The sequence below is a fragment of the Corythoichthys intestinalis genome, chromosome 21, assembly GCF_030265065.1.
Source record: "Corythoichthys intestinalis isolate RoL2023-P3 chromosome 21, ASM3026506v1, whole genome shotgun sequence".
Taxonomy (NCBI): Eukaryota; Metazoa; Chordata; class Actinopteri; order Syngnathiformes; family Syngnathidae; genus Corythoichthys; species Corythoichthys intestinalis.
The window spans coordinates 22,540,413-22,552,052 of NC_080415.1; the positions used below are offsets into that span (position 1 = coordinate 22,540,413).

An 11,640-nucleotide genomic window follows, 5' to 3' on the forward strand; every position below is an offset into this window, starting at 1 on the left:
TTTTTTGTGTATTTATTACTTCTCTAGTTTTCTTAGTGACTACTTCTTTCTGATAATGCAGTACTTACATGTAATGAATTTATAATTTATTAAATTTCAATCATTTATTGTTCATTTATTTTTGCACCATGAATGCAAAAGGTCTTCTCAAATAACAAATCCCAAGCATATTAGTTTGGAGTAGGGATGGGCGATACCAGTGATTTTGGATTCAATCCGATATCAATTAATACCAAGGCCAAATATTGCAATCCCGATCCGATATCGATACCAGAAGTTCATATTATATATATATATATATGTATATATATATATATATACAACTACAACAAGCACTCAAAAACTATAAAAACTCTCTTTGAGTCAAATATGCATTGCAATAAAAAAAAACTGCTGCTTTTATGAACTAGCAATGCAGTTTCCCTACAAACTCACAAACCAATCCATCAACAACATAATCTGATTAGTCAGTCTTACTCTTTAACCATGACCCTTAAATTCATATGCACAGAACATTTCCCTGTTACACGTTATATTTGATCAAATTTTAATTTACCTAAGTTAATTTTTTTTTATCTAATTAAAGAACGAATTAATAATAGCATGTTACCGCCCTCTAATGGAAGATCATTAAAAACAAATCCAATAAACAATAGTCACTTGTCGTTTTTGAATTTTATTTTACTAACACAATTTTCAAAACAGATTTTGAAATAATTGAAACAGACCTTTAACAAAATAAAAATAGCAATAAAACAAGAAATCAAGCATTTAATTGTTTGTAACATAAAACAATATGGAAAAATATATTTCACAGAAAAATAAATGAAATATTAAACAAAACAAATATTAAACATAAATTAACAAGAAATAATAAATTAATAAGAAATAATAATAAGGTCAAGTAAGGCATTAGGTCAGTAAGTTTCCTTTTCTTGAGAACCTTGAAGTCTGCAGATTGTTTAAATCTCTAAATATTTAACAAACCATTTACTTCACACTTTTATTAAAGTCCCTCTACCTGATTTTTTTCTGGAATAAGATAAAATATGTATTTTGTATTTTGGAGTTTGGACAGGAAAATAATAATTCCCAATTTGTGTGAGCCTGTTTTTAACTGGTTTGTTTGTTTGTTGCGACTGTGTTGGTGCCTCGAAAGAGGGGCGTATGAAAAGCATGCTGATCGACACAGGATAGGGACGTAAATGGACGTAAACTGCTTTGCGAAAGGGAAAAGTAGTACAAAAAGTGTGCACAAAAATATACCCAAAAAATAGACAAAGAAAATATAATATAATAACTCCAAATATCGATACTTTTGCTTCGGGATCGATACCTAAAACTTAACGCGCTAGATTGAAATATCGATATTTTGGTATCGATCCGCCCATCCCTAGTTTGGAGGTAATTCATGGTTAGTAAGCAAAGATGCTGAGTTAAACCGAGTCCAGCACTTTCACAGTGGTAAAAGGCTACTACGACCACTTTGATGGCATCATGTATATTAGCGGAGCACTGCAAATACTAACTTGATGTCAATATTGTCTTATATAACTTAAAAGTTATTTTGCCGGTAGATATTGTGGACAATAATCAGAAATAATCAACAAAACTACTTGACACCAATGATTTCTCATTCAGATTCCATGCCTGCGCCGTTTGTTGAGGACAAAAATGATTTTCATCACACAAATTGAAAATGGGGGGTGAGACCGACTGGATGTACTGAAGCACTTAGCCAGAGAGGGCTAATAAATAAAAAGGTGGGATTACATGGCTTAAAAGGAGGCAGTCAAATTGCCTGACACAGCACTCCTCATTGCACGTGGAGGAGGCGATGCATGTACTTCATATAATGGACACTGGCAAGGGCAGAAATACATTACATTGTAATGCACACTAAGCCTTCATGAATCTGTCAGAACACATTGTCGGTGGAGAGGACATTTATTAGAAGTTAATGAGGAAAAGCTGTACAGAAAATGGATGGATAGATTGTGTGTACGTAGTCCGAAAAGCAATGGAATCGGGAATATGTCATTCATTGTTTCCTAGCTGTGAGCTATATTTGCAACTTGTAATATATCAAAGGGTATTCAAACTGACATTAACACATTTAAAGGAGGGGTTTCAATCAGTCCAAGACAAAGTATCACTCCTAATTCAATTCCCTTGACTTGTGTGTCAATGGGAGAGCGAGAGGTGGTCACCAGCTCAATGGAAAAGTGGAAGTCGGCGGCGATCGATAACACAAAAGCGGGCACACAAAGCCAGCAGGAATTTTATTGGCAGGTCATTTAAGCAGAGGTAAATCGAGATGTGACGGCAGGAAAGACAAAAGCTGTCTATTTAATGTTCCCGGAAATGTCAGTGAGTTTGCACATTGTGTTGGGTTATATACTTTATTCATTTATGAAATATGATATACGTAAAAAAGGCTCTGCAAGGTAAAGGTACACAAATGATAGATAATCCCTCCATGGTGCGATTTTATAGTGCGGCGTCCCACAGGGATCTGTTTTCGAGCAGTGATTATTTACATGTATTTTTTTTCATGTCTGTGAAGAGTCTCAGTTGTTTGTTGAATTTGTTTAGGAAAAACAAAGTAAGGAAGAAAACGACATATTATGTTTGGAGATGTGTCGATTGATCCCGATCGATCGGGTCCGATCACGTTATTTTCAAAGTATCGGAATCGGCAAAAAAATATCAGCCATGCCTTTTTTAATATATATATATATATATGTATATATATATATTTTAATCGAATCGTTTTCGATTTGTATTTCACGTTACAGACATAATATGTTACACTCATCCAGAGTCTTTAGTTTGGGCTTAAGGTGGGGTTATTAAATATCCCGATGACGGCAGCAATTAATTTATTAAAAAATGTGTCACATTAAAATAATTAATGCAATTAATGTATGCACTGCACGGCCCTCTCACTCATTGTCGCGCTCAACCTGTAGTAGCGCCGTCTTACCTATATATAGAGATATAAGGCAGTGCTAAATGAGTAGAGTGAATTTTGGCAGCCCTTGGGGCCTTTCTTCAATTAACTAAAGCCTTGCAATCCCTCTCCCTATGATTAGAAATATCATGAGAAGCAATGTGGGGAAGCAACGTGGCAATTGATTTTTGGTCTTAACACCTTAAATTATTTCCCAAAGCAGAGAAGATATATCCATTGGTAGCACGACGCACAGTCATGGTTCCACTTCCCATCATGGTTCCACTTCCCATCATGCATTGGGGCATGGCTGCAGTATCATTTACTGAAAGCTCAAGAAATACACTAGATGGCAATATTTAGTCACAATATACAAAGTCACAAGTCTTTCTATCCGTGGATCCCTCTCACAGAAAGAATGTTAATAATGTAAATGCCATCTTGAGGATTTATTGTCATAATAAACAAATACAGTACTTATGTACTGTATGTTGAATGTATATATTCGTCCGAGTTTTATTCATTTTTTTCTTAATGCATTGCCAAAATGTATATGATCGGGAAAAATTATCGGGAATGATTGGAATTGAATCGGGAGCAAAAAAAAGCAATCGGATCGGGAAATATGGGGATCGGCAGATACTCAAACTAAAACGATCGGGATCGGATTGGGAGCAAAAAAACATGATCGGAACAACCCTAATTATGTTACTTGCCTAACAATACAGACGAATGAATGAATATTATTTAATTACTCTAATACAGTTAATATTGTTAAAACTACATCCAAACAGTGTTAATTTTCATTTTTCACTGAAGCAACAACAATTAAATGACATATGTCATAAGAGTCAGGCAAAAACAGAATTCTTACAGGTTTTATCAGGTGAAATGTAAGACTTTTTATGACCAGTGAGAACAATGTAATGTTAACTCCAAGAAAAATTCAATGGCCAACCTCACAAAACAATTTGTGCAATTGCAATAATTCTGAAAATGACAACTTGTATAACACAATTAGAAATTTTAGATTTTCTAAAAAAAAAAAAAATTGGGGGGAAGACACCATCAAGATGATTAAATTCAAGACTGTTAAGCCTAGTGATGCAACGATCAATCGAGTAATTAAATTAGAAAAAAGCTTCGATTTAAATTTTGCTGCTTTGAGTATTCGTTTGATTAGAGTGCCGTTGTAATGGTTTGTTTTGAAAGTGTTTGCATTTAGTTTGATTGATACATTGCCGTCTAGTGGCAACAGTGAACATGACATACCTAATTTATCGTGGCTGAATTCAGCTGCTCCCTGTTAAGGCTAACATAAGGCAAGTTTTCGTTTGAGCTAAAATGTTTTTTATGCATTCGTAATTTAGTTTATAGGTATATTTAGCCGTTTTTGTGGGAATATGTGTTTGAAGTTCAAACATTGTTCAAACTTTGAACGATTTGTTAAGAGCGTTGTAAAAAAATAATTTTGCGTTTTATAGCATTTAAACTAGCGGACTTTTGTTATGCAAGTTAGTCAATTTTTCTCTTGCTGTACTTAGATCATCCTTTATTTATTTTTTTACACCTTTTGAGGCTAAGATCAGGTATTTTTAATTCATTTTTAAACGAAAGTGCAATTCTGCAGTTTGAAGAAACTTTCGGGAATTTCATTTTGAATTCATATTAAAAGCACTTCTGAGAGTGCAATCTTAGCAAGCCTTTGTTTTAAATCTCCTAAAATGTATTCTGCAACGCATTAAATGTTCCTAATCCGATTACTCAATTATTCGAACTAACTAGTTGATAGATTAATCAACTACTAAAATAATCTATAGCTGCAGCCCTAATTAAGCCTCTACCCTACCATAACACAAATTTCAATCCTTTTTGAACACCCCGAAGCGCCAAAGGTGCTGTAAGATTTGGTTTTGAAAAAATGGTGCCCATTTGAATTCCCCTCACACCACCACAAAGTACACCCACTGTTGCTTGCTGCTGATGATTACCATGACAACCGTCCACTGATTGGTCAGGTGCACTGTGGCGGAGAAGCACGCATGTAGAGATAGCGGGAAGACGGCTCTATTGTTTATTTCAGCTTTTGACTACAACTAAGAATAGGTGTTCGTTGACGGCACACATCTTAACTCATACACTGCCAGCGTCTCCCAGTTCAAATGGATTGGACCTACAGTGGGGCAAATAAGTATTTAGTCAACCACTAATTATGCAAGTTCTCCCACTTGCAAATATTAGAGAGACCTGTAATTGCCAACATGGGTAAACCTCAACCATGAGAGACAGAATGTGAAAAAAAAAACAGAAAATCACATTGTTTGATTTTTAAAGAATTTATTTGCAAATCATGGTGCAAATAAGTATTTGGTCAATACTAAAAGTTCATCTCAATACTTTGTTATGTACCCTTTGTTGGCAATAACGAAGGCCAAACGCTTTCTGTAACTCTTCACAAGCTTTTCACACGCTGTTGCTGGTATGTTGGCCCATTCCTCAATGCAGATCTCCTCTAGAGAAGTGATGTTTTGGGGCAGTCATTGGACAACACAGACTTTCAACTCCCTTCACAGATTTCTGAGATCTGGAGACTGGCTAGGCCACTCCAGGACCTTGAAATGCTTCTTACAAAGCCACTCCTTTGTTGCCCTGGCTGTGTGTTTGGGATCATTGTCATGCTGAAAGACCCAGCCACGTCTCATCTTCAATGCCCTTGCTGATGGAAGGAGATTTTCACTCGAAATCTCTCGATACATGGCCCCATTCATTCTTTCCTTTACACAGATCAGTCGTCCTGGTCCCTTTGCAAAAAATACAGCCCCAAAGCATGATGTTTCCACCCCCATGCTTCACAGTGGGTATGGTGTTCTTCGGATGCAATTCAGTATTCTTTCTCCTCCAAACACGAGAACCTGTGTTTCTGCCAAAAAGTTCTATTTTGGTTTCATCTGTCCATAACACATTCTCCCAGTCCTCTTCTGGATCATCCAAATGCTCTCTAGCGAACCGCAGATGGACCTGGACGTGTACTGGTTTCAGCAGGGGGACACGTCTGGCAGTGCAGGATTTGAATTCCTGGCGGCGCATTGTGTTACTGATTGTAGCCTTTGTTACTGTCGTCCCAGCTCTCTGTAGGTCATTCACTAGGTCCCCCCCATATGGTTCTGGGATTTTTGCTCACTGTTCTTGTTATCATTTTGATGCCACGGGGTGAGATCTTGCATGGAGCCCCAGATCGAGGGAGATTATCAGTGGTCTTGTATGTCTTCCATTTTCTAATAATTGCTCCCACAAATGATTTCTTTACGCCAAGCGAAGAGTGAAAAGTTAAAGAAACGTTTGGCCTCCGTTATTGCCAGCAAAGGGTACATAACAAAGTATTGAGATGAACTTTTGGTATTGACCAAATACTTATTTTCCACCATGATTTGCAAATAAATTCTTTAAAAATCAAACAATGTGATTTTCTGGGGTTTTTTTCCACATTCTGTCTCTCATGGTTGAAGTTTACCAATCTTGACAATTACAGGCCTCTCTTATCTTTTCAAGTAGGAGAACTTGCACAATTGGTGGTTGACTAAATACTTATTTGCCCCCACTGTATATCGCTGTCAATGGCAGCCTATGCATTAACATCTCAGGTACCTTAATCTGTGATGGCTGTCCATTGTCTTCAAAGTGTCTTTCGACATAGTCTGTCGACAGGAGATTACTGGAGTTGAGAGAAAGATGAAAACATAAGGCTCTCAGTATGTCTTAACATACGTCTGTGCAAAATAATATCAACACTGCACAACAAAGGCTCACCAAGGACATGCTGCAGAGTTGGCTGAGCGGGTTTACTTACTGGTTAAGTTCCAGGTCGAGGATAAATGAACTGCCAAAGGCCTCCACCAGGAAGCTGCTCTGGGCCAGATGCACGGGCTGATGCGAGTGAGAGAGAAAATGGAAAACAGCAATTCTATTACTCTTGTTTCCCCTTGTAATATTGATCTCTAAAAGGTCAATTAAGTGATAGTTCTGACAGAGGACAGTTACAGTGTGGCAGGTACAAGGTGAGACACATGATATGTTCTCATGTGCTGCGTGAGGAGAATTTTAAACAACCTTCGCCCCCGTCGAGAAGTTTTGGACCCGGGTGTCGAGGCGGGTGTGAAGCACTTCATCCTGGGAGTGGATCTGCTGCAGGAGCCTTTTGGGCTGCACAAGGTCTTCAATGGGGGGTTGCCAGTCCCCCCTCAGACCTGCAAATATAGTCAATTGGAATAAATGGAAAACGTGGAGAAATTTAGACCAATAGTATGAAAAAGCTTTTCCACTTTGAGTATGTTTTAACTAGGGCTGTCAAAATTATCGCGTTAACAGGCGGTAATTAATTATTTAAATGAATCTCGTTAAAATAATTGACGCAATTAATGTACATGCCCCGCTCAAACAGAATAAAATGACAATACAGTGTAATCTCCACTTGTTACTTGTGTTTTTGGGAGTTTTGTCGCCCTCTGCTGGTGCTTGAGTGCGACTCATGAGCATTGTGTAATTATTGACATCAACAATGGCGGGCTACTAGTTTATTTTGATTGAAATTTTTACACATTTTATTAAAACGAATACATTAATAGGGGTTTTAATATAAACATTCTATAACTTGTACTAACATTTATCTTTTAAGAGCTGCAAGTCTTTCTATCCATGGATCGCTTTAACATAGTGTTAATAATGTTAATGCCATCTTGTTGATTTATTGTTATAATAAACAAATACAGTACTTATGTACCATATGTTGAATGTATATATCCGTCTTGTGTCTTATCTTTCCATTCCAACAATAATTTACAGAAAAATATGGTATATTTTATAGATGGTTTGAATTGCGATTAATTACGATTAATTAATTTTTAAGCTGTAATTAACTCGATTACAAATTTTAATCGTTTGACAGCCCTAGTTTTAACCAGAGGTGGGTAGTAACGCGTTTACATCTACTTGAGGAACTTTTTGATAAGAATGTATTTCTATGAGTACTTTTACTAAGCTATACTTTTTACTTTTACTTGAGTAGATTTGTGAAGAAACGCTACTCTTACTCTGCTACATTGGGCTACACTAGTTGTTACACTTTTCCTCTTTATTCTACATATTAGATTTTACATCTTTTTTTTTTTTTGCTAGAGAAGCCAACAGCGGCTCAACCAGTTTCACCAATGTGACATCGCAATGATAATCACTGAGTCCATGATACCAATCAGACCCAAGCTTGCAGTATTATGATCACGCCGGCCTGTTCAATCATGTGGCGTCTTGAGTAGTATTTGACATAGAGCGCCGCCGTCAACATGACTCGAAAGCGTAGTTTTAAATTCTCTCCTAGTTTTTAATTTGGCACCGATTGACCACGGAAAACCGGAGATATGATCCTTTTAGTTTCATAATTGGAAATATGTTTTCTCCACTAGAAGGCACTTCTGCTCTCTGGAAGAATTAGCCACTAGGGGGCGGCCAAAGCTTTACAAACACAGGCAGGCAAACATAGGACATGCCAATGCAATGACAATTCACAAGATGCATTTTGCTGGGCTTTTGCGCAGATTTTTTGTATTTATTACTTTTCTAGTTTTCTTAGTGACTACTTCATTCTGAAATGGACAGTACTTATATAGCGCATTTAACTACATGGTTACCATGCCCAAAGCACACATTTACCCTTTCACGCACACATACCAATGGTGCTGCTGCCATGCAAGGGGCTGCAAACTCATTGGGGGCAAATTAGGGTTCAGTGGCTTGCCCAAGGGCACTTCGACAGTGGGCAATCGTAGCCAGGAATTGAACCGGTGACCCTTTAGTTGAAAAGTTACCTAGCATTGCTTTAAATCACGTTAAAAGTAGTTACCCCAAAAAGCCACTAGGGGGCAACCAAAGCATTACAAACACAGGCAGGCAAACATAGGACAGGCCAATGCAATGACAATTCACAGGATGCATTTTGATGGGCTTTTGCGCAGATTTGTTGTATTTATTACTTTTCTAGTTTTCTTAGTGACTACTTCATTCTGATAGTGGTTAGAAGTAAAGATGTCCCGATCCGATCGATCGGCGATCAATCGGGTCCGATCACGTCATTTTCAAAGTATCGGAATCGGCAAAAAAATATCGGACATGCCTTTTTTAAATACATATATTTTTTAAATTAAATCGTTTTCTAATTGTATTTAACGTTACAGACAAAATGTCTTACACTCATCCAGAGTCTTTAGTTTTGGCTTAAAGTAGGGCTATTAAATTTATCGCGTTCATGGCGGTAATTACCGCCATGAACGCTGCATGACCTACTCACACATTATCGCGTTCAATCTATAATGGCGCCGTTTTACCTATGTATAGAGCTACAAGGCAGCGTAAAATGAGTAGAGTGAATTTTGGCAGTCTTTGGAGCCTTTTTTTAGTTGGCTAAAGCCTTAAAATCCCTCTCTCAATAATTAGAAATATCGTGGGAAGCAATGTGGGGAAGAAAGGTAGTAGTTAATCTTTTTCTTAACACCCTATGTTATTTCCCAACGCAGAGAAGATATATCAATTGGTGCCACTACGCACAGTCATGGTTGCACTTCCCATCATGCATTTGGGCAGAACAGTTAAATGGCTAAAGTATCATTTACTGAAAGCTCAACAAATACACTATATGGCAATATTTAGTCACAATATACAAAGTCATATTTATCCTTTAAGAATTACAAGTCTTTCTATCCGTGGATCCCTCTCACAGAAAGAATGTTAATAATGTAAATGCCATCTTGAGGATTTATTGTCATAATAAACTTATACAGTACTTATGTACTGTATGTTGAATGTATATATTAATCCGAGTTTTATTCATTTTTTTCTTAATGCATTGCCAAAATGTATATGATCAGGAAAAATTATCGGGAATGATTGGAATTGAATCGGGAGCAAAAAAAAGCAATCGGATCGGGAAATATTGGGATCGGCAGATACTCATACTAAAACGATCGGGATCAGATCGGGAGCAAAAAAACATGATCCGAACAACCCTAGTTATAAGTAATATTTTTATAATTTATTATATTTCAATCATTTACTGTTCATTGAATTTCTACACCATGAATGCAAAAAATCCCCAGCATATTAGTTTGGGGGCAACTAATGGTTAATAGGCAGGGATGCTGAGCTAAACCTAAACCAGCCTTTTCACAATAGTAAAAGACTATTACAAGTTACAACCTCTTTAATGGCATCATGTATATTGGCGGAACCCTGCTAACAAAAACTTATATTACTTGAAAGTGCTTTTATCAGCAATATTGTTAACCTAGCCATAATCGGACAACTCCAATCAACAAAAACCCTTGACACCAATGATTTCTCATTCAGAATCCACACCTGCAGTTTGTTGAGGACCAAAATGATTTTCCTCGCACAAATTGAAAATGGCGGGTGAGCTATATAACTATTGATTTATATATTTTTTTCTCTACGGATTTTTCCCCCTTTGGCTTGATGCGGTTATGTAATATGTTGCAGTACAGTATAATAATAATAACTGTTCATACAGATAAAGAATTTTTTTCTCAATAAAGTTAAGAAAAAAATCTAACATCTTGAGCAGTTACTCACAATGTTACTTATTACTTTAGTATTCTTTTCACTAAATACTTTTTTTTACTTCCACTTGAGTACATTTTTTGGATGACTACTTTTACTTTGAGTAATATTCTTTTGAAGTAACGCTACTCTTACACCTCTGGTTTTAACTCATTGGTTAGACATCCAAACCAATCCATCCATTGCTCGCTCTCAGTAAAAATGAATTGGACATCTATAGTTGTCAAAAGGCATGTGATTGATTTGGAAAGTTTATTAGGGAACATTTTGTTTTTTTCCCCATCCTTCCTTCTTTGTGAAAGACTACAAAAACGTTCTAAAAAGTCCAATAATGAATTGCGTGCATCTATCAATGTAAAATCAGGGTCACAGGGCACCGACTGTGTCCTTCTTGTTATATTTTACCATTTTACTTCTTGGTTAATAAGATAAAATTCCAATTTAGGGCAACGACCACACGGTTACCAATTACAGGATGCAACGACTCGAATCTAATGGCATATCGTCAAATAATTCCACTCAAAGGCAATTTAAAAGCCACGCTCACCCGTCACGGAGCACCGTGCGAGCACCGCGGCGAACAGCAGGCATCTCACAGCCCGCATGGTGCTCACATAGTCCCGCTGGTGTCCGCCGTCAAGCGAGCGAGCTGGAGGCGGGAAGCCGGAGCGCAGTGGACGGCGGCCAGCCAGAACGAACGCGGTCTCCCGTGAACACCGTTTGGAGCCGTCTCATCCGCCGTGTCGACACTCAAGTGGAGAGTCCATGGAAGAAAATCCGGTTTTTGTTCAATTTTTACCCATCCATACGTGCCTTATGTCGGGTTTACGAGACAACGTGAGCGGATGAAGTTACTTGGATGGTGCGGCTGCCAGGAGCTCCTGGTGGAATCCACTCTTCACCACCGCAACCAGTGGAACGGTCAATGCGTTTCGGTACTCCAGCCTCACGGGGGCGTCAGTGAGTCTTTCATGGTTTGGTTTGGTCAATTAATGCGTACATGCTCACTTGACGTTCCTGTGTAATAACCCAATTCTTCTCATAGCGTTCGTCGTCTTGAAAAA

The 11,640-nt window shown here is 37.6% G+C and overlaps 1 protein-coding gene across 2 annotated transcripts in view; it reads right to left on the reverse strand.

Moving 5' to 3' along the window:
* Nucleotides 1-11,476, reverse strand: part of LOC130909834 (disintegrin and metalloproteinase domain-containing protein 11) — a 38,284-nt gene extending 26,808 nt beyond the window's left edge. For both annotated transcript variants that reach the window (XM_057826738.1, XM_057826737.1), the window contains exons 1-4: nucleotides 11,124-11,476; nucleotides 7,061-7,197; nucleotides 6,801-6,877; nucleotides 6,599-6,665 (exon numbers count right to left, since the gene is read on the reverse strand). In XM_057826738.1, coding sequence (XP_057682721.1) covers nucleotides 6,599-6,665; nucleotides 6,801-6,877; nucleotides 7,061-7,197; nucleotides 11,124-11,181 — 339 coding nt within the window. In that variant the 5' untranslated portion in view covers nucleotides 11,182-11,476. The remainder of the gene's footprint in view (nucleotides 1-6,598; nucleotides 6,666-6,800; nucleotides 6,878-7,060; nucleotides 7,198-11,123) is intronic.
* Between the last annotated feature and the right edge of the window lie 164 nt (nucleotides 11,477-11,640).